The sequence below is a fragment of the Parus major genome, chromosome 2 (genome assembly GCF_001522545.3).
Source record: "Parus major isolate Abel chromosome 2, Parus_major1.1, whole genome shotgun sequence".
Classification (NCBI taxonomy): domain Eukaryota; kingdom Metazoa; phylum Chordata; class Aves; order Passeriformes; family Paridae; genus Parus; species Parus major.
Window position 1 is genome coordinate 33,550,672 of NC_031769.1, and position 24,922 is coordinate 33,575,593.

A 24,922-nucleotide genomic window follows, 5' to 3' on the forward strand; every position below is an offset into this window, starting at 1 on the left:
TGTTGACTGCAGTTCCCTGCTGAATATGTGCAATATCCAGTTAATGCAGGAGTTAACTAAAGACTGCATGATGTGGATGAATTGCAGTGTCCTGGGCAGCAGCCCATCAGTGGGCTGATGATAACTCATCAGTGCTTGTGTGCCATTTGCACAGCCCAAAGATTTTTCCAAGTGAGAGCTTCATAGCAAGAAGGCCTCATGGCCTGAGGTAAAGCATGAATCTCTTTCCTTACTGTAACTCAACAGCAGATAAAAAGAGTTAGAACAGGCTCCAAGAGTTTAATGATAAATAAAATAAACAAAAATAAGTAAAATAAACAAGTAATGATAAGTAAAATAAACAAATAGAAGCGTATACAGAGCCCAAGAACTTAACTCTAGGTTAGGAATGAGAAAAGAGCAGTCTTTTTAGGTCAGAGGCAGTTTATTTTAAATGTGATTTGATTTACATTTATAAGCAGCTTTCCTGACAGGAATTCTTTAAGTTGCCTTCAGTTCTAAAACAAACCTCTGTCACTTTCAAACTTAAAGTACTTTGTCCCCAACAAAACATATGAAAATATAATTTAAAGCACACTTTTCACAGACACAGTACAATACATTCACTATACACAGTATAACAAAATAGTCCCATCTTTACCTGTTTAATAATACTGTCACAATGAATAGGTAAATAGAAACTGGAATTTCAGTTTTATAGTTGAAAGGAATTTACATGCAACAATGATGTTTTACAACTGTTTAGCTGTTGAACGAACTCGCCCAGCCTGTAGTTCTTGCACTAGGAGCAGAGCCAAAACGTGTTTGTTGGCCAGATCTGTTGCCAAAGCTGCAGAAGGTGGGAAGTGGCCGCTTGGGGCCTTGTGTGTACCAGTAACTCTCATGTCTGGATCATCCTTTAAACCCGGCTGTCACGGTCACCTCTCAGGGATCTGAGAGAGGGATGTTTCGCTTCACTTCGTCTGTTCTAAACGCTCATTAGGATGATTCTTAGGTATTTTAATGAAACTTTTACTCTGCTGGAGAAAAGGTAATTGTCATCCTTACAAAGTTTTCCTTTAAAGCTTTGGAAAAAAAAATAGGGAAAGCTCATTCCTCCTTTATGGGAGCTTTCTTTTGCACTTAAAAGAACAGGAACCAAGCCAAGGCGATGACTGTGTTAACACTGGGAGTTCCTCCTGCACCCTTGCCAGGCAAAGGAGTGTTCAGGCCAGGGCTGGTGGAGGGTGCCCCCCTCTGCTCCCAGCCAGCTGAACTCCAGGAATAGCACTTGTGAGAAGAATGCTCAAGGCAGGATGGCAAGCAACAAATGTTCAGGTATGGTCCAGACACGAAGCGCTCTCATGTTGGCTTTTAAGTCAGTCTCTGACCACCTGCTGCAAGAAGCACTTAATCTTCAGTAAGGCTCAAATGTCATATTTCAGCAAAATTAATTGTAAAGCTAAACAGACACTTCCAAATGGAATGCTGTGACCTACAATGAGAAGCAAAAAATGCACAAAGAAAATCTCAAAACACAATGAATGTGAGGGAGAGGCATTAGAACTCCCTTAGCACAACAAACGGACCTCCTTAAACCATGCGCTGAATTTCTCATTTTTATTTGCAACCGCAGCACATGCTCGTACAGTAGTTGCAAGAATTGGCAACACATAAAACATTAAATCTGTTGGCAATAGAGAACTACAAAGTGCTTCAAAACTTCATCTGAGATGAAGATAATTGTTTCTCACACACACATAAATTTGCACTTAAGTATTTCCAAGTGTCTTTCTAACAGATAGTTCAGGGGTAAATATTTAGTTGGACTGGGATATTGGTCCTCAAAAGTTTGATGGGCATGAACATAATATGACATCTTGTACAGAGAAAAAAAATGTAATTGCTAACACTAAAGTGATTGTTTACTAGTTCGAATGGCAAGGTTTTCAGCATTTCAAGAGGGAGGAAAAAAAGAAAGATTTGCAAGATAATATAAAATACAGCAAGCACACCTTTTTATGTATGTTATTTAAGTATGAAAATATTTTTAGCATATTATGTTAAACATTCTTTCTTATTTATATTTCCATTACCTAAAAGACTTGCTACTCCACTGATAACTCCGTTATGTAAGGCATGTTAACTATAGTTTGACGAGGGCGGTATTGTTTTGGTTTTGCACACACATTGACAGATGCATCGAAAGTCTTCATCATGTTACAATCTTGAAAGGATGTCAGTGCCAAGCTCTCCTCCTCGCGCTCCTGTCCCACACATCAGTACAACTAAATACGCAACGTCCCCCTAGTTGGTTTTTTTTGTTTGTTTGTTTTTTGGAGAAAAATGTTCTGAAGAACCTATAGCTTTTATAGCACCTTATCTCAAAGTAATGAAAATGGGTATGATGATAACATGTGCAAATGTACAAAATCATTAACTCTACAAAGATACATCATTCCAAAATTACAGAAAATTTTAAAGCATGCATTTAATTTTTTTAAAGGGTTGCTGAGTGCTTCCCCTGAAAAAGGTGGCTGTTCTCAAAATCAGCAACTGCTGGTGAGGATTTCTTGGCACATTTGTGACCAGCATGTTATTGCTGCATCTTCCTGATGATCTCAGCAGACACGGGGGGATGGAAATTGATTGTGTGGTGCCGCAGGCCCTGAGCTGTCTTGTAACTCTTTCCACAGCGACATTTGAACGGTTTGCGTACGCGGATTTGTGTTCTGTGGCCGTTCTTGGCGTGGTACTTGATACCGTTCACATTCTGTGAGGGAGAAGGAAAAATGTCAGTGCTCAGGTGGGCTTATACAGGTTCTGCTTCCAGTTAAAACCTGAAAATGGGTCAATGGTACGAGCAAAATCCTATAAACTGCCAGGATGTCCCACTGGGTACTGCACATGGGCTGCGCTCCCAAGGTACCAGGTAGGACCAGGACAACAATTTGTGTGGTTCTCAAAACTCACCTACCTGGCTAATCCGGATTTTCATCTCCCAAAATACATTGTTTCCCAAAGAATACCCTTTAATGGACGCACACATGGTTGCTCTTTGCATCCTGACATCTTTTTCATATACCACTGACAATTCTTATTCAGAGGTTCATTTACAAGCAAACAAAGAATTGGCATGGAGACTTGGGTCACACCTCTTTAAAGAGCTGAGACTCCCCCATGGTGGGTCTGTTCTGTTTTGTGTCATTGTTTCTAGATACGTCTTTAAGCTCCAGCAAATTCTGATCATTGACACATTCTCTCCAAAGAAATAACTGCGGGGAATGCTTAACTCAAAAAAGTTACACAGGACACTTAAACAATCCAGAGATGCTGACTTCAAAATAGCTATTGTTTGGGAATACTCCACAGCTAAAACTGGAGAGCTGATCCCCACTAGTACAAAGCACAGCAACACAACACACTCCCTGTTACACTGGCAAGGGCAGGAAATAGGCCAAAATTCTGTCAACCTAAAACCTGACTAAACATAAATCAAAGCAATTCCCCTGTCTTCCTTCTCACATATTTCTGGCAAAAATGGAAGAAGCTGTTGTGGTCTCAGCAGCTGCTGTGATACTGTTCTGTGGAGTATACCGGAGTCTCTCATGTGCTCTCACTAAAAGAGATTTTTGAGTTCAATTGGATTGAAGGTTGGATTTTTGGATGAATAAGCAAAAGTCTTTAATCTGAGCTTCTCCTAGGATGAAACCAAAGAAGATAGTATTAGTGACAAAAAGAGACAGTTCCAAAGCTCTCCTGTGTTCTCTCTAAAGACTCCAGGAATGTATCTCAGTATTTTTAAATTAAAAAAAGAAAAAAGAAGAAAAAAGAAAAAGAAAGCAGTGCTATAAAGCTACAATCAACAGCCCAGATATTAAACAACCCACTAAATTTAGGGATTTTGTCTCTCCTGAACCACTGCCTGGTGTTACACATAACAGAAAGTCCCCTTGGCTCTTCAAACAACAAGTTTTATCAATGTGCAGCTTAGAAGTGGAAGCTCCAGCTTGGAACTCACAGAAAAACAGTCTCAAATATCCACCCTGGAAACGAGGTGCAAGACTGCAAGCAACCACTTCACCCGCAGATTCATGCTCCTGTTCCCCAGAGCATTCAGGCAGTGAATCCTCACCTCAAGTTGCAAATCCAACCTCTGAATTGTCCTTTATGCCCTTAAAAATGCTGGAATATCCCTGCACACCTATCTCCTGAGATGTGGGAGCTGACAATCCCCCATCTCCCAACACCAACCAGACACAGGAACACATCAGGGCAGGGTTCGTCTGGGTACTGAGCACTCAGGGGAGGCAGAAAGCTGTGGCACCTCAACTCCCAGAGCACATCAAAGCTACACATCAGTCTCAAGAGCAGTCAAGTGAATTCCCTGAAAGTGGTCTGAGATCCTGGGGTAGCTTTTGGATCATCTTCCACATAGTTTCATCCTCTAGCACCCACTAGGCCATTGGGGTGAGGGGGGCCAGGACTGTCACTGGGTGTCAGGAGGACTTCATAAGGCCTCTGTTAACATCTGTGTACCTTTAAGGACCTGTGCCTTCAAAAGAGAAGAAAATCTGGGGGTGACCTGCTAAACTTTTGCTACTGCAGTGAAATTTTTAAAACAAATGCTGTTACCTATAATAACAATATTTTCCTAAGAAAAACCTGTTCTGAAATTTTTCTAAGAAATCCCTTCTAGATACTTTTGAGCTGCTATCAATTGCTACAGATGCTGTAAATCTGCAGCCATAAATATCCCCACTATTCCATGCCAATGGTACTCTTCTGATCCAGATTTGTTAATGATCCATCAGCCCCAGTACACCACATTCTTTGGTGGAGGAGGAGAAAGTATTTTCAGGCAGGAAAAATTAAGGAGATGCTAAAGCAGAAACCTAGAGAGATTAATTGGGCCATGGAAAGTTTGAAAAACAGTAACCATGCAGAGCATGAGGGGCTTGTGTTATGTGAAATTTGACCTGTACTTCTGTCTAAAAGGAAACTGTTGTTAGAATTACAGTGACTCTTCGGCACTTTTTCCACTGCTGCAATGTAAACACTTTGTTGTACGTCTGGGCTGAGTTTGCTGAGGTACAGCAAAAGCCATGGCCAAACTCGTACATCACTTTTATTGCTCTGGTTACTTAGGTTGCTCACTGTTTACTCTCACAGATGATTGAGGAAGAAGATGGCCATAGAGAAGGGCACTCTAAAAATCTTGAACAGGAGGAAACAATTATTAACCTGGGACCAGATCAGGAGGTGATAGAGAAGTTTAGACCGGCACCGCCTGGTTCGCAGGGACACAAAGGCTCTTGTTGGGCAGGGCCCCTTTTGCACGTCAGGACTCACGAAGATACTATGCTGCAGAGAACTTGCCAGCCCCACTTCAAGTAGGAAAAGACATCTCAAAAGGATGATTTGAGACATTTCTTGTTTCAGCCTTGGACATTCATATATGTCTTTGTACTCTTGGCTCTTCATCCCAAGGTTTTCTTTGTGGGTCCAGTTCCTCTGTTCAGCTTGCAAGCTCTGGCTTGTTCCTTTCTTTCAAGTAAATTCCCTTGTTTCCCTCTCACTTCAATATTCTCCTTCCCTAAGCTCTGCTGAGTTTCACCACTTGTAGGTCAGCCTTCCTGGGGGTTTGTGCCACCTGACAGGACCCTCATCCTTTCACCTGCCAGACAGACAAACCCAATGCCTCAGCAACCTTGGAAGGTACTACCTCTCCACTTGCCCAAGGCCAAAGAAAAACTCATGGATATAAGCTACATTCTGTATGCACTGAAATCTGTTATTGTTTTTATTACTAATTTTGCACAAACTAGAAAATTTAGGGCAAATATTCTAGGTTTTCTCTATACTAGCATATATGCATTATTTGTGGGGTTTGTTCTATCTACTATGTCTCAAACTTCATTTGCTCTTTGGATATTGCTTGATTAAGTTTAGCTGCACATTAAACTCATTTCCAAATTCCTTCTCCAGAGCTAGAGACCACTCAGGGCTATTTAATAAAAGGAAGACTAATCAACACCTTCATAAATCCCTATTTTAGCTCCTACAAGGCAGTATTTTGCAAAACACATTAACTACTCCATGTCCATCCACTTCTGGACAGGGCATCTAAATTTGGATGTGAATCCAAAGTCTGGTGAGGGTGAACACAGAAACAAGGATTATACCTTTAGGTTCCTTGGAATCACTCAGATGATTTTCTAAAAATCAAATTTCAGGCATCAAAGATGAATCACAGGAAGAAAAAATATCCATAAATTATAAAGTAATGATAACTTCTTCTTTACCTCAATAAGCATAATTAGAGAAGAAAGCCAGTTTCAGAAATTAGTTCTAAGGGTTGTGTTCCAAGCATCTAGAAGTCAGTGTACTTCAGGTTTATTTCTATGTTTCTGTGTATCCCATTTGTAATTTAAAGAAAAATATTTCTCCCAGGATCTGTAGCTTCTCAAGAAAATCTCTGCCATACTATATAGAGTACCAGTACATGTTATAAGCAAACAATTTTTAAACATAAAGTTCCTGAAGAACAATGAAATGTTTATGACTATTTGCACTGCCTATGGGAAAGCGCCAGGAGACAGCAGCTGGGCAGGAGGCCAGCAGGGGCTTCTGATACACATCTGGGCTTGTGTATAAACATGTTCTCCTTACAGTTTCCATTGTCCGCCCCAGCCTGTTCCTTTGGAGTATTTGTTGTACTCATTCTTGTCTTATTTACCTTTCCATAATGACTTTTCAGTGCAGAGGCCATCTCTTATCCTTGAACATTGTTTGCAAAAAGGTGCCCCATCCCTACTGGGTCCTTTAAGCAGTACTGTAATACAAATAAAATCCCTAAAAATACCATTTTACTTCTCAAACTTACGTCACCTAAGGCCAGACAAAAGAAAACTGTGTATATCCTCCTTTCCTCCTTGCTCCCTGAAGGAATGCATCCTTTCTCAGCCGTAAAGTGAGCCTGGCAATTACTGTATGTGCATGTCTGTGTTCCTGTTTGGAGCACTGTAATTGTTTTACAGTCCTGACTGTGATTATCCAGTACCCACCAGAAAATCCCAGTGCTTTGATCGCAGGACTCCCTACCCAGACTCTGAAAATAATTCGTCAGACAAGCGGGTTAAGCAGAGGGAAGATAAAGAGGAAACAAGAAACACAGCTGACACAAAGCTAAAAGGAAGGAAACAAAGATAAAAATGTAAAAAGAAAAAACATAGGCTGAAAACAAAAAAGGGAGGAAACAGAGTCCACAGAAAAGAGAAATGAGGTGAGGCAGAGTTTAAGGAAATGTGCTTTTCTATCAGGACTAAACAGAGGTGAGTCTCTTAGGAGAATACGGTACATTTTATTTGCTGCTGCTCCCTGTCAGCCCCTCTAAGGGTCATTAATTTGTTCCCCCGCCTGGCTGCTCTACCATTAATGGTGTACAAGATATCCCTTATAGACAGTCCTCATGCATTTGAGATGAAGGCAGTGAGATAGCAGAAGCAGGCACAAACAGCTTGCTCATTTGGGCAATAAAAAGACAGAGGGCTGGCAGTCAAATAGAGAACAGACAGGATATAGCAAATTACAGGGTTCTCCGTCCAGACTTTGCCATTAAGCAAATGTTTTCTGCAATGCATAGATGCCCTCTGGGCACACGACTTCTAACAATCACCATGGCTTGTTTGCTTCCTGAGCTAGGGATTTAGCTTTTTATACCATACCCTCTGTCTGGCACAGCTCCCACCACATGCAAGGGAAGAATTGATCTTCAATAATGTGAGTTTACCTGCAAAGTAATACTTGCAAGTAGTCCAAAACCATCTTTCCCTCTGCCCTGGCCCTGAAGATGGTGTTCAGTTTTTCCTGTAACTGGTGAATAAACACTTACACAGTTCAGGATAATGTCAGCAAAAATGCTTCTATGTCCCTAAGAAACGAGCACACTGCTTTGTCCGTGTTTTATGAAACAGTGCTGTCAGGGTTAAGTGGTCTGTACAGAAACCCGAATCTTGTGATTTGCTGCTGTGGCAGCTGCTGCAGCATCACTGAAACAGGTTTTCATACACTGCATGGTTTCATGCACAGGTTCTCCATTCTTGACACAACTGTTTTATCTCAACTCTTACTGGCCTTCCTATATTTCTATTTCTGCTCTCTTCTAAGTCCCTACTCATCAGTTACTTAAAGGACAAGCCATAAAATACAACCAACCCAGCCACCACGGTTTTTCTAGTGTATAGGTCAGTAGTTGGATTTTCCCATAGTTCATGCAAAACCTTTAGAAAACGACTTAGAGGAAGTGTTGCCAACATGCTCCTTCCGTTCCCAAATGTCAGTGGTTAGAGAACACCATTCTGAAGTGCACCATGTTCAACACAATTCCACCTGTCTCTGCACCGAAGCATGTGAAGCAACACTCCTGCAACATTCTGGCATGTTCTACATTGGCCAGCTCCAGGTTCCAGTTTGGAAATGCTTCACTCACATAAAAAGACAAAAGAACTTCTCATGATGGAGAGCAATTAAAGAATGGGGCTGGGTGGGGGCGTCAGGGAATTGTTTCCCAGGGTGTCACACAAAGGGATGCAAGCCCTGCGTGTGGGGTCACTGACGGCTGTGCGGATGTGTCATGGGAACTCGGACCCAGGACAGAATGATGGCAGAATTTCTGCAAGACTCTGCTTTCCCAAGGTGAATTCTGACTTGCACGATGTTAACTGTTACATCCCACACATTATCTTTATCAGAAAATGCACTCTGGGCACCCTGTCACTAAAGAGAAGGCAGTATCTCTAGTGGTTAAGCAGAAGGAATTGTTTCTGGCACAGATGGACAGAAGCTTTTTATTTCATGTTTTCTGAAAGGGACCCAAGAGATTATTTTGCTTGTAGTACCTCCTGCATTCTGCAGTTAATTTGTCTAAATAATAGAAAGCTCGTTAAAATGCGTAAAGCTAAAGAGTTGCTATATGTAATCTCTCTTGACAGACAGACATCCCTTGTAAAACTGATAAACTTGGCTGTGCCTGAGAGGAAATTAGTGAATAAAATATTCTGCTAAAATATCACAAAAATAATTGTGAAAAGTCTATTAAGTGAGAAGGGTGCAAACTGATTTTAGAGGCTTCTCCCACCACCTACACCAGCAGGAAATGAGGCAGGTCTGCACTCCTACTTACCTTATATCTTTTTTTACATCCAGGAACAGGACAGGCAAAAGGTTTCTCATCCCCTCCATTCATGCACATTGAACTAAGGATAGCTTCAGAGCTGATAGCACTTTCTGTAGTCCAGGACTCATCACTGTCCGATTCTTCATAGTCTACTTCCTCTTCATCATATTCACTACCTAGAAAAGCAGGGTAGTCAGATAAAACAAGAATAAATAGGAGCGCAGCGAGATAACCCATTCTGCATTTATTACATCAGCTACAATGACTTGTAATTTCCCTGCTTTTGTCTTTTCTGGAAGACAGTTATTTTAAATTTTATAACCCTATCCTTCTTGTAGTTATTTATTCCTTCATAAAGACACCGGGTTCTTTTTCTAATAACCAGGACAGGCATTATTAATATATCTTCATAAACTGTTAACTGCATGACACAGAAAGTTCAAAGGACTGATTTTAAAATGCAGTTTCATTGCTTCTCAAACACCAGGATCCTTCCGTTTTTCCCAGTGCCCTAACAGAAAATGTGCTCCCTCCCCTCCTCCAATTAAAGCTAATTTTAAGGCATTTCTTTATGCAATACAATACTGAAGAGTGTAATTCTACAGATCATAAACAGTGTAAAATAATATGTTGACAAGTCCTAATGCATTTACTAGCCCTTTGGAATTAATAGGAATTATAGCACAACATTAATAAGAATTATATTGTAGCAATTATAGTTGTGAAATTCATTCCCTCAGGTGTGGGTATAAATTGCATTGTGTGGCTGCCCTGAACAGACCGCATTATGTTCCAGATATGCTAAGACAGCCATCTGAGCAGCTGGTGCTGAGTTTATTTATTATTTTTAATTGCAATAACTATTAACGAAATCTTCTGAAGAAGTTAAATGTGAAACAAGAGAAATTAGAAAAGCAGAATTCCAACTGTAAAAATACAGTTGGAAAAAGAAAAGCAGGGGAGAGAAGAGCCGCAGCTGATTAAAAAGAAAATATATGCACAGAGGGGGAGAGAGAGGGAAAGCTGAGGGAAACTTCTGTGGTGTCAGCAGGAGGTGGTGCTGTGTTTCCCCTCCCCTTTCTTCTTTCCCTTTCCCAACTCTGCTCAATTTTATCCTTTCTGCTGAAAGACAATTTGGCTCCAAGTGCTGGAATAGCTCCCGCTATTAAAGACGGTTTAGTGACACTTGCATGGCTCTCCCCTCATGTGCCCTTTCAGTGCACGCCTCTGAGCAGCTCTACCCACCGAGGACAAAATGCAGACAGATGCCTCATGGCACTTTAAAACGTTCTGAATTCACAGGGAAAATCCATACTGCATAAGTGGGTTTTTAGGAGTGTTTCTGCTTCTGCTGAAACTCCACACTAATCGCCTCATTGCGACTCCCCCTGCCCCAGCGCTCCCAGTCAGACTCAGCACTGAGTAACAACACGTGGCAACTGGTAGCTGCCAGCACCCAGGGCTCCTGAGCTTTGGTCAGGACAGACATCAGGCTGTCCACGTTTCTCTCCCGTGGCTCCCATCTGTCCAGGATGGTGCGCAGATGAGGAAAAAGGGATGGTTTCCCACCAGCGACAACCGTCGAGATCAGCGCACGCACAGGCCCTGCAGCACATCTGGAAAACTCTGCCCTGCTGACTGCGGCTCCTCATCCCACTCCCAATGAGCGAGAGCCAAAGAAAGCATTATTGACCTCTTAAAATATTTCTGAACTCTAGGAACAGTTAACCTAAAATGAAGTTAAGAGTTGTTATAGTTTAATTAACTAATAAAAAAATGGAGGCAAAACCACAACTCTGCTTCTACGATTTCCTGCCCTTGATTGTATCTTGATGGAAAAAATTCCTCAGGCCGTTCCTTTCAAACTTTTTAGCTCAGTGGGGTTTTTTTAAAGCAAATGAAACAGAAAACCCTATTGTAAATACACATGCACTCCTAGGATGACAAAACACACAATTCTAAACACTGATAACAACAATTTCTGCCTTTATAATCACCCCCCGCTTGTGAGCCCCCTTAGCGGGTGATTTCCGCCCAAATAGGATTTTGTCCTCCTGAAGAAAACAGCATTTGAAACTGTACAACATCTCTTAGGGACACCACTCCTTTTAGAGATGATTAGGATGTTATGATATACGTTGCTCTCATAAAGCAACAATCAGTGCTCTTTAAAACTTAATATGCAATACGATGGATGAAATAAGAGAAACACAGAACAGTGGGGTGAAGCTGTAGTCAGTACTATTATGCATCTCCTTAGGTTCTCCTAAAGGCATTAAGGGGTGCCCTTTTAATTTTTCTAGTAATTTTGTATGGTAAAATAAAGTTAATAAAATAAAAAAGTTCTGTAAAAATGTTTGCCTGTACTTCAGTCAAAGGTAGACTCGGTGAGAGACAGAAGAGACCAAACTCTATGTGTAAGCATCCATGAGATCACACCATTCGCACCATCCTTATGGTTTTCTTTTCATAGGCTTACCCAAACAAAAATGCAAGATTTGGTCTAGTATACTCAAAACAGTTCTTTAACCAGTATAAGTAAATGCTCTATTATCTTAAATTTTTAAACTCAGATGTCACTACAGATTTTATAAATACAAGGAGATTTTTCATATGAATGACCACATAAATATGTATTTCTTCTTGAACAAAACAGTAATAATAATGTTGCCATATGACTTCACATGAAGCTGGAACTGAAGTCTATCACTGCTTTTATCTAATGGTGTCCTACTGAACCCAACTGCTTCTACTCTCTTAAAAAAATAATTAGAAATCCCAAAATGTATTTAAAAGGATCTTGGTATAAGGAAAATGCAAAAAAATTTACTGCCTTGAAAAAAATACATTAGCAATAAAAATTCAACCTTAAAATAATTATGTTGTTTCAGTTGTTACAGAAAAACAACACTGATTCAGTCATGCTTTTAACCAATTCTGCCTCAGAATTTAATTTCCTCAGTTGTCAGTGTCTAAGGGCAGCAACCCATGTGGTGCCTCACTGACTGTGCGCAACACATCAGAGAGGGGGGAAATAAAACAAGAGGAAAAACAAAAAGCACAACGCGCAGGTTGGCGCTGCCATTATAAACAGCCCCTGGATGAGGTATTTTAATTAAGTGGTGCAGGGCTGAGCACGGTGGCTTTGCGAGGCCGTTCCCAGCCGGAGCAGGAGGTGCTGGGCTCCGTGTCAGGTGTACAAACTGCAACCCGAGCCGGTGCTGCCCCGGCTCTTGGGCAGCGTTCCCGGGGACCAGCAGAGCGCCGAGGGGAAGCGCACAGCAGAGCGCTTTGATCAAGATAGAGTCAGTTCATTGCTTGCCTTTTTTATTTTTTTAAAAAAGTTGGTTGGTGTTTCACTATTATATCTGTAAATATTTACTTTTTAAAGGGGAAAAAAAAAAAAAAGAAAAAAGAAATTAAGCGCCTTTGCATCTAACCTATGGCCTGCTCCAGGGTGGAACAACTGCGTGACTCGGGCAGTGTTTGCAGTAACTCTTCAGAGAGGTCCCAGGGAGCTGCCTCCCTGAGCTCTGCTTGCATGCTGCTATGCTCGTGGAAAACAGGATGCCCTGCTGGGGCACACTGCCCTTTGGGCACTGAGCTGAGCAATTCCTGTATGAGTGCCGATGGCTTTTACCCTTCCTCCTCATGCTTGGAAAGCAGACGGAACGTTCACCCCACTGGTAAACATCAGAACTAAGCTTCAGAAGTCTGAGTAGCAAAAAAACCTCCCCCAAAACTCGACAACACAGTTGTCTTAAGACAAAGCATCTAAGTATCTGGCTGATAGAGAAGCACATGCTTTCAGCAAGGCACCGTACAAATACACGATATTATTACCATAACTAAATACTAGTTCTACTATAGCAAAAAACCGGCTTTCTGGCAGTGCTTTTTCTGAGGTTTCTTGCTAGCTCATTGCTCTTTAACATAATATCCAGTTTCATCATCTGGCTTTCATTCAGAGACCCTACACAGTTCTACCTTGGCCTAACCTAAACCACTGTTTACTATTCAAATAACTCAGTATCATCCTCTTAATACTGCACCCACTCTTGCATGCAATATTCCCTCAGTCCTGGCCCACAGAGCAATTTCCCCACTCCCCACTCTAGTAGCCTTGCCAAAAGACTCACTTCATCTGTGCTGCCCCCAGCAGATCAAAAAACGAAACAAAAGAAAGGCAAGGAAAGAATGCTAGTTCAGCTTTTTTTTTTTACCCGCAATTTTCCATGCTGAGACAATGCCACTACTCCTCAAAGGGGCAGTCCACTAGGCACAACTCACGTAGTATGCCATACTGGAGCCAGATATCACATAAAATTATCTGTTATGAGAAGCCACAAAACATGCTGGGTCACAAAGAGTCCCAGCCAGTTATTTCTCCTGTAATTTTCGCCCTGCATTTAAACAACCCATCACAAATAAGGAAGTTGTCTATGTCACAGCCGAAAGTAAAGACATGCACAAAAAGGGATTATGATTACTGCCTGCAGGGTAAGAAGCCTTTGTCTTTTGACAAAAAGCAAAGCTGACCATAAAGACTTGGTCTACACCTCTGCTGCCAGTCAGTTTTCCTATCAAAATCAATGAGAATGCCACTTAATCCTGCAGCAAAGATCTCACCTCTTCAATGTCCACCTACTATTTTTTCGTTTTACAGTAGTAAAGAAGTCAGTAATTTAAAAGAGCTCAGAAATGGTTTGCAGAGAGCTAATTCATTTGACATTCTGGAACAGAAAACATCCCAGCTACACTGCTGAAAATCTGGGGCCGTATCTTTTATATTTCTGGGGTTTACTCTGTATTCACACCACTGTAGCCAAGATAAATTCTGCCTTTTGCATGAGTAAATTCATTCCATCCTGCGATTTACAGAGGATTTTCCCCTGAACTTTAAATGAATCTCAGTTCAAGCAGGTGCACAGCATTTGTTGTTACATAGCTTTTCAAATCTAAAGACTTCTCTGCTGTGCCTTTAAATATAAAAAAGACAAAGCTGATTAAAACCAGCACAAGCTGTGTGTGCCATTTTAATGAGTAGAATCTATCTTGACCTCTGATCAAGAACATTATGAGTTCTTCCTTTCTCCTCCCATGAAGAAAAACAAACTCAAAACATCCTTGCCAATTATTTTTGTGACCAGAAAGCATACATTTAAGTATACAATGAATAACTATAAGCAAATAGCTTACTGCAGTGGGAACCAACATTGCTAGTGTCACTGAAAGTTCATGGTAATTCCAAGGATTTCTCATAAAAATTCAGCTTCACACTTTGTCCCGTGCGGGACTTGCAGTTTGTATTTCATAGAAACAGTTTTATGAGAGCACTTCTTGTATTAAGAACTTTACATTCCCATATACTGCGACAGTTTCCTTGATAAAAAAAATGAATTATTAATATTATGTGACTTTTGGGTTAACGCTAAAGCACATTTATGGATTTGTCAGCCTTCTTCCCTCTGTGCCCATGGGTGCACACAGTAGGGACAATGTTCCTACAACTGATACTCATTGCTGATCAAAAGATGTATCAAGTCATTCAAAATGAAATATTCTTCCTTCATAGAAAGAACAGGAAATAAATGCCTGGGGCAGTGAAATACAAATCAGCCATGTAAGTCTTTAGCCTAGAAGCTGTAGCAGGACTCTCTCAGCTGAGAGCTGGTATGGGTGGCACAGTGCATTGGCTCTGTAAACTCCAGCAACAGATGTCAGACACTGGATCATCCGGACACACTAAGCCAGGGTCTTTTTGCTTTTTTTAGTGGGTGGGGAGAAAGGACTCAGAGGACAGAAAGCAGTTTTCAGCCTCTGCAAAAAGTCTGTTCAGACTGATTTCTCAGATTTTCAAAAGTACTTTTACCATTCCTGTCCACAAAGATGATGTAGACACAGCTGAAGAAAACCCAGGGAGCTTTAACAGAGCACTGTGCAGTGCCACAGACACTGGCATTTTAGATACCAAGTGCCATTCCAGTGTTTGGATTAAGCACCTAAATACAACCTAAATACACCTCAGTGAAGGCTGGAGCCTTTCTCCAGCACATGGGTAAAAGCACATGCAGTAGAGTTTTTGCTCTTCTCCCAGTAAATGTTCCTGATCCTCATTTCTGGGCAAGGAGAGGCAATTCTGTTCTCAAAGCCAAGTGCATGCTTGGAACTCTGCTGTCACTGGTGGGAGCTGATTGAGATGGTTATGGTTTGTCAAAAAGGCAATATGCCAGGGCTGGCAGAGGCCTCCATCCCTCTTCATGATCACAACAGAGCCATGAAAATAGCAATTATGACTTACTACTGCCTTGGCCCTGCGCCATGCGGGGCGGGGGCTCAGCGTTGTCCCGCTGGCCGCTGCAAGCGCATCCTGTGGGCTCTGCGGGCTGTGGCTGCTGCTGCCAGCATCCTCCTCTTTCCCATGACACCAGTCAGAGCAGGATTTGGCCAGAACAATGTCTTCTGGAGAAACCACCCTTCCTTTTCTCTTTTCCAGTTGTCTCCTAGCTCAGATCAAGTAACAAGCACTAAATAATGAGCTGCTAGGATGTATTACTGCCCAGAAGAACTAATTTTCTATTGTCTCTGGCTGAAGCAAGGCTCAGCTAATGAATAAGCACCAAGAGAATTTCAAAAATGTACCTCATGTAATGATGTGAACATGGATTCAAATACAAAGAACAGTTATGTTTTTTATCATTATTTTTAGGCACAAGGCACTTGAAAGCCCTAGAGGAAATAAGTTAGGCAAAAAAAAAAACAACCCAAAAACACAAAACACTTTTCTGTGTTGGCATCATTTGAAGAGTAGCTTTCAGACAACACTTTCAGACCTCCACTGCTATACCAAAGGAGGCAACATTTAAGTGTCTAAGGTTATGGGTATATGTTTCTGGACCTCCTCTCCCCTCTCTCCCAGTCAAATGGCAGCAGTACCTTGCACAGTCACAGAGACAGTTTGAAAAGCTCCTTCCCATAGCTCTTTTGGAGGGTGGTGCTTCAAACAGGATGAACCCTCACACAGTTAAACATCCAGCACCCTGGTGTTTAAAATGACATGGTAGATATAGGTCAATTCCAACATTTCACACCAACTGCAGTTTTCATTTCAGTGCTCTCAATGGAAGCTCATGCTGAAATTTAAGTGACTGAAAATGTATTCCCTTACAAGGTTTGGATTCACTTTGGAAAGCATGCAAACACCCCTATAGGGAAAACATAAATCTGAATACACTGTATTTTGTTATAGAATGATTTTGGCTGAGCTAACCTATATGGGAAATCACCCTAAAATGTTGTAGATTAAGCTAAAATGATAAAGGTACAAAATAAACAAAGTTTTATATTTAAAGTGCTATTAGTACCACATTAGCACTATGGATTCTTTTTCACTGTCAGCAAAATGGAGAACTGTTTGCACATGAGATCTGCTCTCCATTTTGGGCTACTAGAGAAACAGAACTAACACACTCAGGTTAAAAAAAAATAGAGCCAATACTGGGGTTGGTGGAGCAGCTGGATTCTATCTGCCCTTAGGAGCAACTGTGTGCCATTTTCTTTCTTGATATATCTGTATCTTGATACTGGTATAGCAAAGAACAGTCTTTAAAACTAAAGGACTGTAAATCCTACTCCAAAGTTTATAAATGTGCTTGCACACCTATATAAGCAGATATGTTGCAACTTACTGAATGTATAAATGCAAATAAAACATACGTGTAATAAGATAAATTAAAAAAAAATAAAAATCCCCTACTTCCAATTACTTGTGGAACAGCAACTAATCACAAAAACATGCATGTAAAGAACTGATTCTGGAAAAAAAGAGTCAACTGATACCATGGCATGTGTTTTGTAGAGCAGGGCTTTCTGAGAACGCTGCAGAGGTGCTAAAGCAAATTGTTATAATGTCACTGCACAATGTGCTGTTGAGGTTTTATGGTCACACTGCGCCAATAGTCTCGGGAAGTTACCTTGCAATTTTATATAAACTTTTCCCCCCAATCCTGTTTTCTACAAAAAAGGGCTTTCAATAATGTACAATCTTGTGTTTATACACAGTACAGGAAAAACATGATAAACCCAAGAACACAATCTCTACTTTAAACATATTTTAAAACTAGATTCATGTAAACAAGAATAGGCTGTTAAACACTCACCAAAAAAAGAACATAACCTTCCTGTAATTAAATGCAGTGTTTTACATGGCACTTTTTAAAAATAATGAAAATAAAAAAAGTAAATAAATAAATCAGTCCAGCAGACCCCTCCCAATATGAGGCTTAACCTGCAAAGCAACGTAACAGTAATAAAACCTATGCCAGCTGGAATCCTTTCTTTTTCTGACTTTGGCATGAGAAGCAAGAGCAGGTATATGTTTGAAGAAAAACAAAGTAGGACATTTTCCACCTTTAGTCACAGGATGTTAATTGAACTCTGGCAACTGTTTAAAGATATTCTCAAAATGTTCAAATAAGAATTAAAACCAGTTGGGGCTGAGAAAAAGAAACGATCCATCCTTCCTCCCCTCCCTTCTCTCCCCTCAAACATCTGTTCCAAACTTATACTCCAAAAACCACAGCGAAGAACAGTCATAATTAATGTTATTTTGGCTTTTTAGTTGCTAGGCCTGCATTCCGAGGTTAGACATACAGAAATGCAAGTTCAGGGCACTATTACTGTACTTAAGGACTCTCCTGATGCATGTAACGAAAGAGCAGTTTTTCTTTTCTCTTCTTCACCCCATTTTATAAAAAAAAGAGAAGAAAAAAGAAACGGTACCAGGAAACAGTTCCACGTTGAAGATAAAGGATTACAATAAAAAGTACCTACCTAAATGACCTACACTTTATGAAGCCATGAAAATACATTTGAGACATGTTTTATACATGCTTTACAGCTGTACAAAAACTATCCAGCCACTTACAATGCAGGCCATAAAACTGCTAATGCACACAGGTCCCTCCCCACCCTGGCTGCCGCGCCTTTGCCTTCACCAGTGTGCAAATCCCGAACGGATGCTCTGAGCTGCCACCAGGCTCCCCCCAAGCCATAGCTATCCCTGTGCAGGTACAGCCTGCACTGCACACCAGGAGTGCTGCTGATTTCAGCAGGATCTGGCCAGGCAGGGTTTTCCAAGGTGCTCCTGGACCTCCCCAGCCCCTCCTGTGTGAATGGGCTGCAGCATGCACGTCAGCCCCAGCGCAGTGCACAGAGGAGCTGTAGAGGTGCAAGACAACTCAGTGCTTTTTCAGCAACTTTGGGCTGAGGAAATTTCATGTTTATGAGGCCCAAGAGGGCTGGCTACAAACCCCTGACCAGTGACAAGGGAGGCAATGGCAGATTCTCCACTTCAACACACTGAAGAGACAGGAGGATTTAATCTTCATGAATATACACTGACCACCTCTATCTGCCTGCTTTAGAAACTCTGACCATCTAGATTTAAGAAACGCCATCAGCATGATTTCAGAGCTATCCCTAAGACTGAGAATTGCCAGTAAGGGTTAAAATGGCTATCAACTACTGAGCAAGAATCAAGGCTTTTGTCATTTTAACAACACAAAAAAATCTACAGGAAAGATCTGTTATTTTTTTTTATTAATCCTACTTTGTGTTCCTCAGAAAGAAATTAACCCAAGTGTAAGAATACATTTAGTGGGGAGTCATGGCACCTCTCTCATTTTTAAAGACAAAGATTCTGATAAAATAAAATGTGCACTGTGCCTGTTACACTGTCGCAAACCTTTCTTTGTGCCTATCATTGTTTCAATCAGGTCTACAAAATGTATGCTAGCAGGTGTGAGTAGTTTCAGGTGGCATATCACTGGGCTGAAATCAAAGTACTTCTCAAATTGCTATTTTTCATTGCTCCTTGGCTTCTTGTCTCCTTCAACATTAGAGGCAGAAGTGCTCAGAAATTGTTGTGAATGGCACTGTCTGTATGGAAAAACCTTTCAACAGGGAGACCATGCTAGCAAGGACAAAGCACCAACCTTCATCTTCAGCAAGAATTAGGGCGGTGTCTTCCACCTGCCAGGCCACAAGCGCTAAAAAGACAAGAGGATCTTGTGGTTTTAGGGGGTCAGCAAATGTTTCATGGTTTTTAGTTCACTTGGAAATACACAAAAGCTACAAAGAACCCTGTTTTTCCTAAAATGTTACATAATTTTGTACTGGCTAACATCAGCTCATGATCAGCCATTTCCCCTGTGAAATAAACTTCTCTGGGTTATAAGTCATCAAGTGTGAAATGGTACGTTAGTCCTTGCTTTCTATTACTTCTGATTTTCTTTGGCCATAATGCAAGGAAAACTCAAACATTTGCTTAAGTTTCATCATCTCCAGCACACTGAAGTGCTGCCTAAATGAGTCTGGTTTTTCTTCTGCTAAACCATAACACTGCTGTCAGTGTGCAGACACACAACACAGGGGGACGTAGAGTAATTTTCTCAGTCCTTGAGGTACTGCACTGGTAGAGATAAATCCCATTTAATGTCGCAGTGTGATACACATATATGTATATGTGTAAGTTTGTATGTGCACATATACACACACAATTTAAATAAACACCTGAAAGCTCCATGTGGCCGCTACTGTTTCTAACTTGGAGAAAAACATTTGTGTTTTCAGCTAGGAATTTTCAAGATACTTAGCAGATTACTTACAAAGCCAAATAGCAAATAAATAAATAAAAATCCTTCCACCAATCTGCCCTTGCAGTATAAACACAGGATCATGAAACATGAATGCCATCATTGTTACCCAGAACTGCTGAAGTAACTTTTTGAGTGTCACACTATCCTTATGTTAAACCAGTTGTGCCACAAGCTGTGAAAGGCAGACACAATGTGCTTTCTACAAAATGCGTACTTTTTACACATTTGGAGGAAGACAGGTCTATGTGTCATGGGTGTGCCTGTACACAAAAATCCCTATCCTATCACAAATTAACACAGAGATAATCTTTACTTTCAAGCTTATTGTACATTTTTTGTTCTTGACCCTGTTAAAAACGGTTTTCCAGGGTAGACTACTATGATGGGGATTATAAAACAGTTCCTGTGCTTGGAAGTACTTTAAATCTACAAGCCATGTTTCTATTGCTGCTTTGTAGCTCAAACCCCAAAACTAGTGATGATTTTATGAGTTGCTGTAGTCTAGACAACTTGGTTGCTTTTCAATTAAATTGTTCCTTGGGGAGACTACTGTGAAAATTCCCATACAATTAATTACAGGTATGTGCAGTTAAAATACAATTCTACAGCACAGTAGCTTTACAATTGCTGGTGCAATTTATGTCTGTATCAAACAAGAATGCTCTGAAGGGGCTGGGAAGATGAAGTACAACACACAGGAGATTACATGTAAAGCTACCTGTAATGAATGAGATGAAATAAAAGGTAGTGTTAAATTTTTGTGTGCCTTTTCCTCTGGCATGATTCAGGATTCTACTAGAAAGTACAAAATCTGACAACTGAGCTAATCTCCTCAGAAGATATTTTTACAGCAAACTGGGCTCAACACATTTTTACTGCCAAGTTAAAGAGCAAATCAGAAATTTAACAGAATGATAATGAAAATGGACCCATAAAGCAGGAAAATGAAGAAAAATAGAAAATGCAGCAAAAAGCTGAGAGGAATATTGATTAAAAAAGTCAACATTTCCCTTCACAGTGAAGCCACATTTTTCATATTAGTCTTACTTTCCTCTATATACACTTAAAATTATCCTTTTAACTTTAAAAGCAATTTAAATGGTTAGAAGCACCACTTTAAAATAATACCATTTTTGTGAATATATAGTGTAGACCTTCTTGTACTTAAGTTATGAATTAGTTTAGGATGGAGCTGAAAAAGGACTAAGCAGGGGGGGTGGGGTGGGGTGGTGGGTGGTTATCATAGCATATCTTTATGCAAACCATAGGAAAGATTAGTTCCAGGAGAATCTTCATGATTTTGCTCCATCTTTACAAGTTCATAGGCTTGGATTAGTGGAAATACCAAATCTCTGAAAAATTAAGACGCCCATGGGTCATGTCAGCTTGTCTTGCACAGCCCTGCAGAAATCCTCCAGGATCTGTACCCCAAAGCTACAGGACCTGAAAGAACTGGAGTCATGGACTTGCAGCCCTGTAGTCCTTGCAGCCTTAACCAACACTCCTCATTCACCTGGTCCATGTGCACTTTGAGGGGTCCCAAACACACTGTAAAACAAACCAGATCACACCTGTAAGGCAAACAGGGCTGGGGTTTGCAAGTCCTTACGACTCTGGTTTTGCCTAGGAGGTAAAAAAAAGACACTGTGACCTCCCTTGTAAGAGACACAGCCATCAAAGTGGGCCAGCTCCCATCCTTCCTCCTTTTAGGGTTCAGCCAAACTGCAGAGCTGGTACCCAGGTAATCACACAGTGAGAGATCCAAAACACATGCAGGTTTGACCAAATTAATGACTTGGTCTTCAGGATAATTTCAAGCTGTTTGATTTGGAGCTACAAGACGTGACAACACTGTTGCTGTGCCTACAAGATGGAATTATCTCTGCTCTGCAGATTCTCCAAGTCTCAGTATGTTCTGGGAACAGAATTCTTTTGGTTTGGTTTAGTCACTGAGCAACCAGGTTAATACACAGTCTTGTCTCTCTCAAGGAAAGTAGACAGTCATCTGACAGATGATGACTGCTAGGAAAGAAAAAAAAATCAATTTCTGAAGCACTTAGCCAAGCACAGTGATGAACACTTGAACATTTTTCACTTTGGATTACTGAAGAAAGAGCTAAATATGCAAGTTTACAGCCTGGTTTCCTAAAACTGGATGCGACATCTAGCTCTGAAAAAAACATCTTTTAGCTGTGGGAACAAATCCCACATGTTCTAAGAAAACCCCTATAGGAAATAATTGCACTTCTACTTACTGTTTTCCATTGTTATTAGAAACCTTCAATTGTAGCTTTACTCCTTACGGTAGAAACTGGAAACTACAACAGATTTCTCTAACTGTTCATGCTTAGTCATGACTTCAGCCAAAAGCTCATGTTAAAATCTCATACCATATTTAAGCACACACATACAACTATAGTTAAGTCATACATTGATCAACTGTGTTGCACAATGTCATTCATTATTTTTTTCATTATGTTTTTACAAGAACACCCATAAGGCTCTGTTAGAATAGGTGCCTCAGACTGCTAAATGCTGGGCAATTATATGTACAATATTAGTTACTGTGCAGGATTAATATATGGTCCCAGACCTGCAATTAGATGGAACCATTTTGGCTCCAATAAAGTTCTCTTCTGTCATCTACACAGAAACGAGAAAACCTGGCAACAGTGAAGCACCTCAGAAGGCAATTTTGTCAAGGACCACAATTCAGTTTTCACAAGATATTTTAACACAGATTTTCTTCCTACCTTGCAGGTCTGAAATATCAAATGTATTCAAACATTCATTATGCTGGAGAACTGAATTTGGTCTTCGTTTTGTGAAGTATGGCTTATTTATTTGCCCATAGTGTTTACCCAAGAGTGAGTCCATATATCTAATTTTTAATAAAAACATAGCATAAAAGTTCTTCAGTCTCTGACCAAGCAATTAAACAAGTAGAAAGTTCTGAGCAAGTAATGAGATGGTTCCTCAGACATCTGAAAGTCTGTTTTTTCAAACTGCAACAGAGCTTGGTTGACTTGTGCTTTACTGTGCTGGACACCCTGTAAGTCAAACACACAGAAATGTAACACTCTTAGCCCACTTCTTAGCAACAATTTAATACAACAGCCTTGGGATTTTATTTAATATTTCTACTTTTCATTATTTTTTCAACTACGTCTGCATGATACTAGGCTACTTTAACATAAAGTGTAATAATTAAATTTAAGCATTTATAGTATGCTAACGCAGGTGAAGAATTTTTGAAGTGAACGGCTAAAGCTGGCTTTTTGTGACTACATAAATTCTTGAGCTTGCAACTCTGCAAGTGGTGAATACTCCATTCCAGTCTGACAAAGCACTTGTTATATGCTCCAAGTCAGACAGCATTTACTTCCTTAGCATTAGGTGCTAAACATTAATCATGTGCTTGAATTTGTAGCGTGACCTGAATTTGTAGCGTGATTTTCAAAGTGCCATCAATGTGTACTTGTGTACTTGTTTCCACTCATTTGTCCTCCCAAGTCTAATTTCAAGCTCCCTTAAGATCTAATCAAGGAGTATTTTGCAGTGCACTTTTCTTAAAGAAATAAGCCCACCACAAAAGAGCAGTATCTCTCTAGTTGTAGCAATACTGAGTAAATCTTCATCGCCCAAACATGTTGAGGATTATCAACTGAACAGCAGATTTAATGGTTCATAGTCTGCTCTGATTCAACCTAACATGGAGTTCAGAAATGCCACCTGCTGACAGCAGCCAAACAGATTCTGCTATAAATAGCAGTTCTGCAATAAATTCAGCTTAATTCTGCTACATATTAATAGCATATCCATCAACACAAAAAGTGTAGAGCATCTGACTCCTCCTCCTGTAAATCTTCAGTTAATTTGTGGGGGGAACAAACTAACAAAAAATAACCCTATTATTTTACATCTCTGCTGTTCACTCCAAACTCACAGAATAGTTCAGCTGAGCAGATCTCTTTTTCTTGCTGGATTCTGTTTAATGTGCTGTTCCAGCTCTCTGTGCAACAGCTGTCCGTGCCATATGATTACTTCATTGTTGAAAGCCTGACATATGGAAACTCTACTGAAATGTTAGCTGCTTTGATACCTATGAAGAGGAATGAGCTTTTACATTACAACAACGCATTCTTTAAACAACTTAAAGTAAAAAAAATGAAACACACATTTAGAATCTAAACCATATTAGTTTCCAGCATATGCCTGCTACTCTATTCCAATGCCCAATTCCAAAGGCTGGTTACTATTGTGGTTTTGGTTGCTATTACTAGCAAACAATGGGTGGTTTTCTTTCAGCTTTTGCATTCTTGGAAAAGAAAAGGGAACAGATTCAAGAGGAGGCCCGTGGGATTCCTTCATGAGTTATCCATAAAGGCAAATGCTATACAGCAGAATTACAGGAATGATAGCTCGTGTCATTGAGGTAACAGTACATGAGATAACCAGGTTTATTGGGAAAAGTCACTAACTGCCACACAGTGAGTATTTTGCTTCTCAAAATCAAAGCTTCCCCAACAGACAGCTCCTTAAAGTATCAAAAGTAAGGTGGATCCTTACAGATCAGTTTCTAAGTCCCAGCTGCCTTTGGTAGGTAGAGAAAGGAGCTCCTTTGTTGTAACACACAGACTTCCCTCCCCTGTAAATTAGTCACCCATAGAGGGAACAATGATGCTCTAAATTATTTCAGCAGCAGCATGAACACTTGTTAACACAGAAGGCAGCTGTAATTTTTTGGTCACTGTTTTGACAGTAGTAGCATTTGAATCCTGAACAAATTCCATCTGAATTAGAGAAGACAGTAATAGTCTGAGCTTTTAGGATCTATTAATTTTACTGAGTAAAAATTTACACGTACCTTTTAGAAAATAATCACTCTTAGAAGTTACTCCCTAATGATGTAAATGGGATATAATTCTCTTTAATTTAGTTACCTAAACCTGAATCAAACACAAAAATATTTAAACTATTGCAAACATTTAAGAATGCAATCACTCTAGGTACAAAGAGTACTCTTAATTACACCAGGCTCTGAAAATAAGACACGTGGGGAAGACCAGTTTTTTTTTTTCTTTTGATTGAAAATTAATTGAATTTC

The 24,922-nt window shown here is 40.3% G+C and overlaps 1 protein-coding gene across 1 annotated transcript in view; it reads right to left on the reverse strand.

The window, feature by feature from the left end:
- Nucleotides 1-405: 405 nt before the first annotated feature.
- The window catches only part of JAZF1 (JAZF zinc finger 1), a 188,377-nt gene continuing 163,860 nt past the window's right edge, over nt 406-24,922 (reverse strand). The window contains exons 4-5 of the mRNA XM_015617865.1: nt 9,164-9,333; nt 406-2,752 (exon numbers count right to left, since the gene is read on the reverse strand). Coding sequence (XP_015473351.1) covers nt 2,576-2,752; nt 9,164-9,333 — 347 coding nt within the window. The 3' untranslated portion in view covers nt 406-2,575. The remainder of the gene's footprint in view (nt 2,753-9,163; nt 9,334-24,922) is intronic.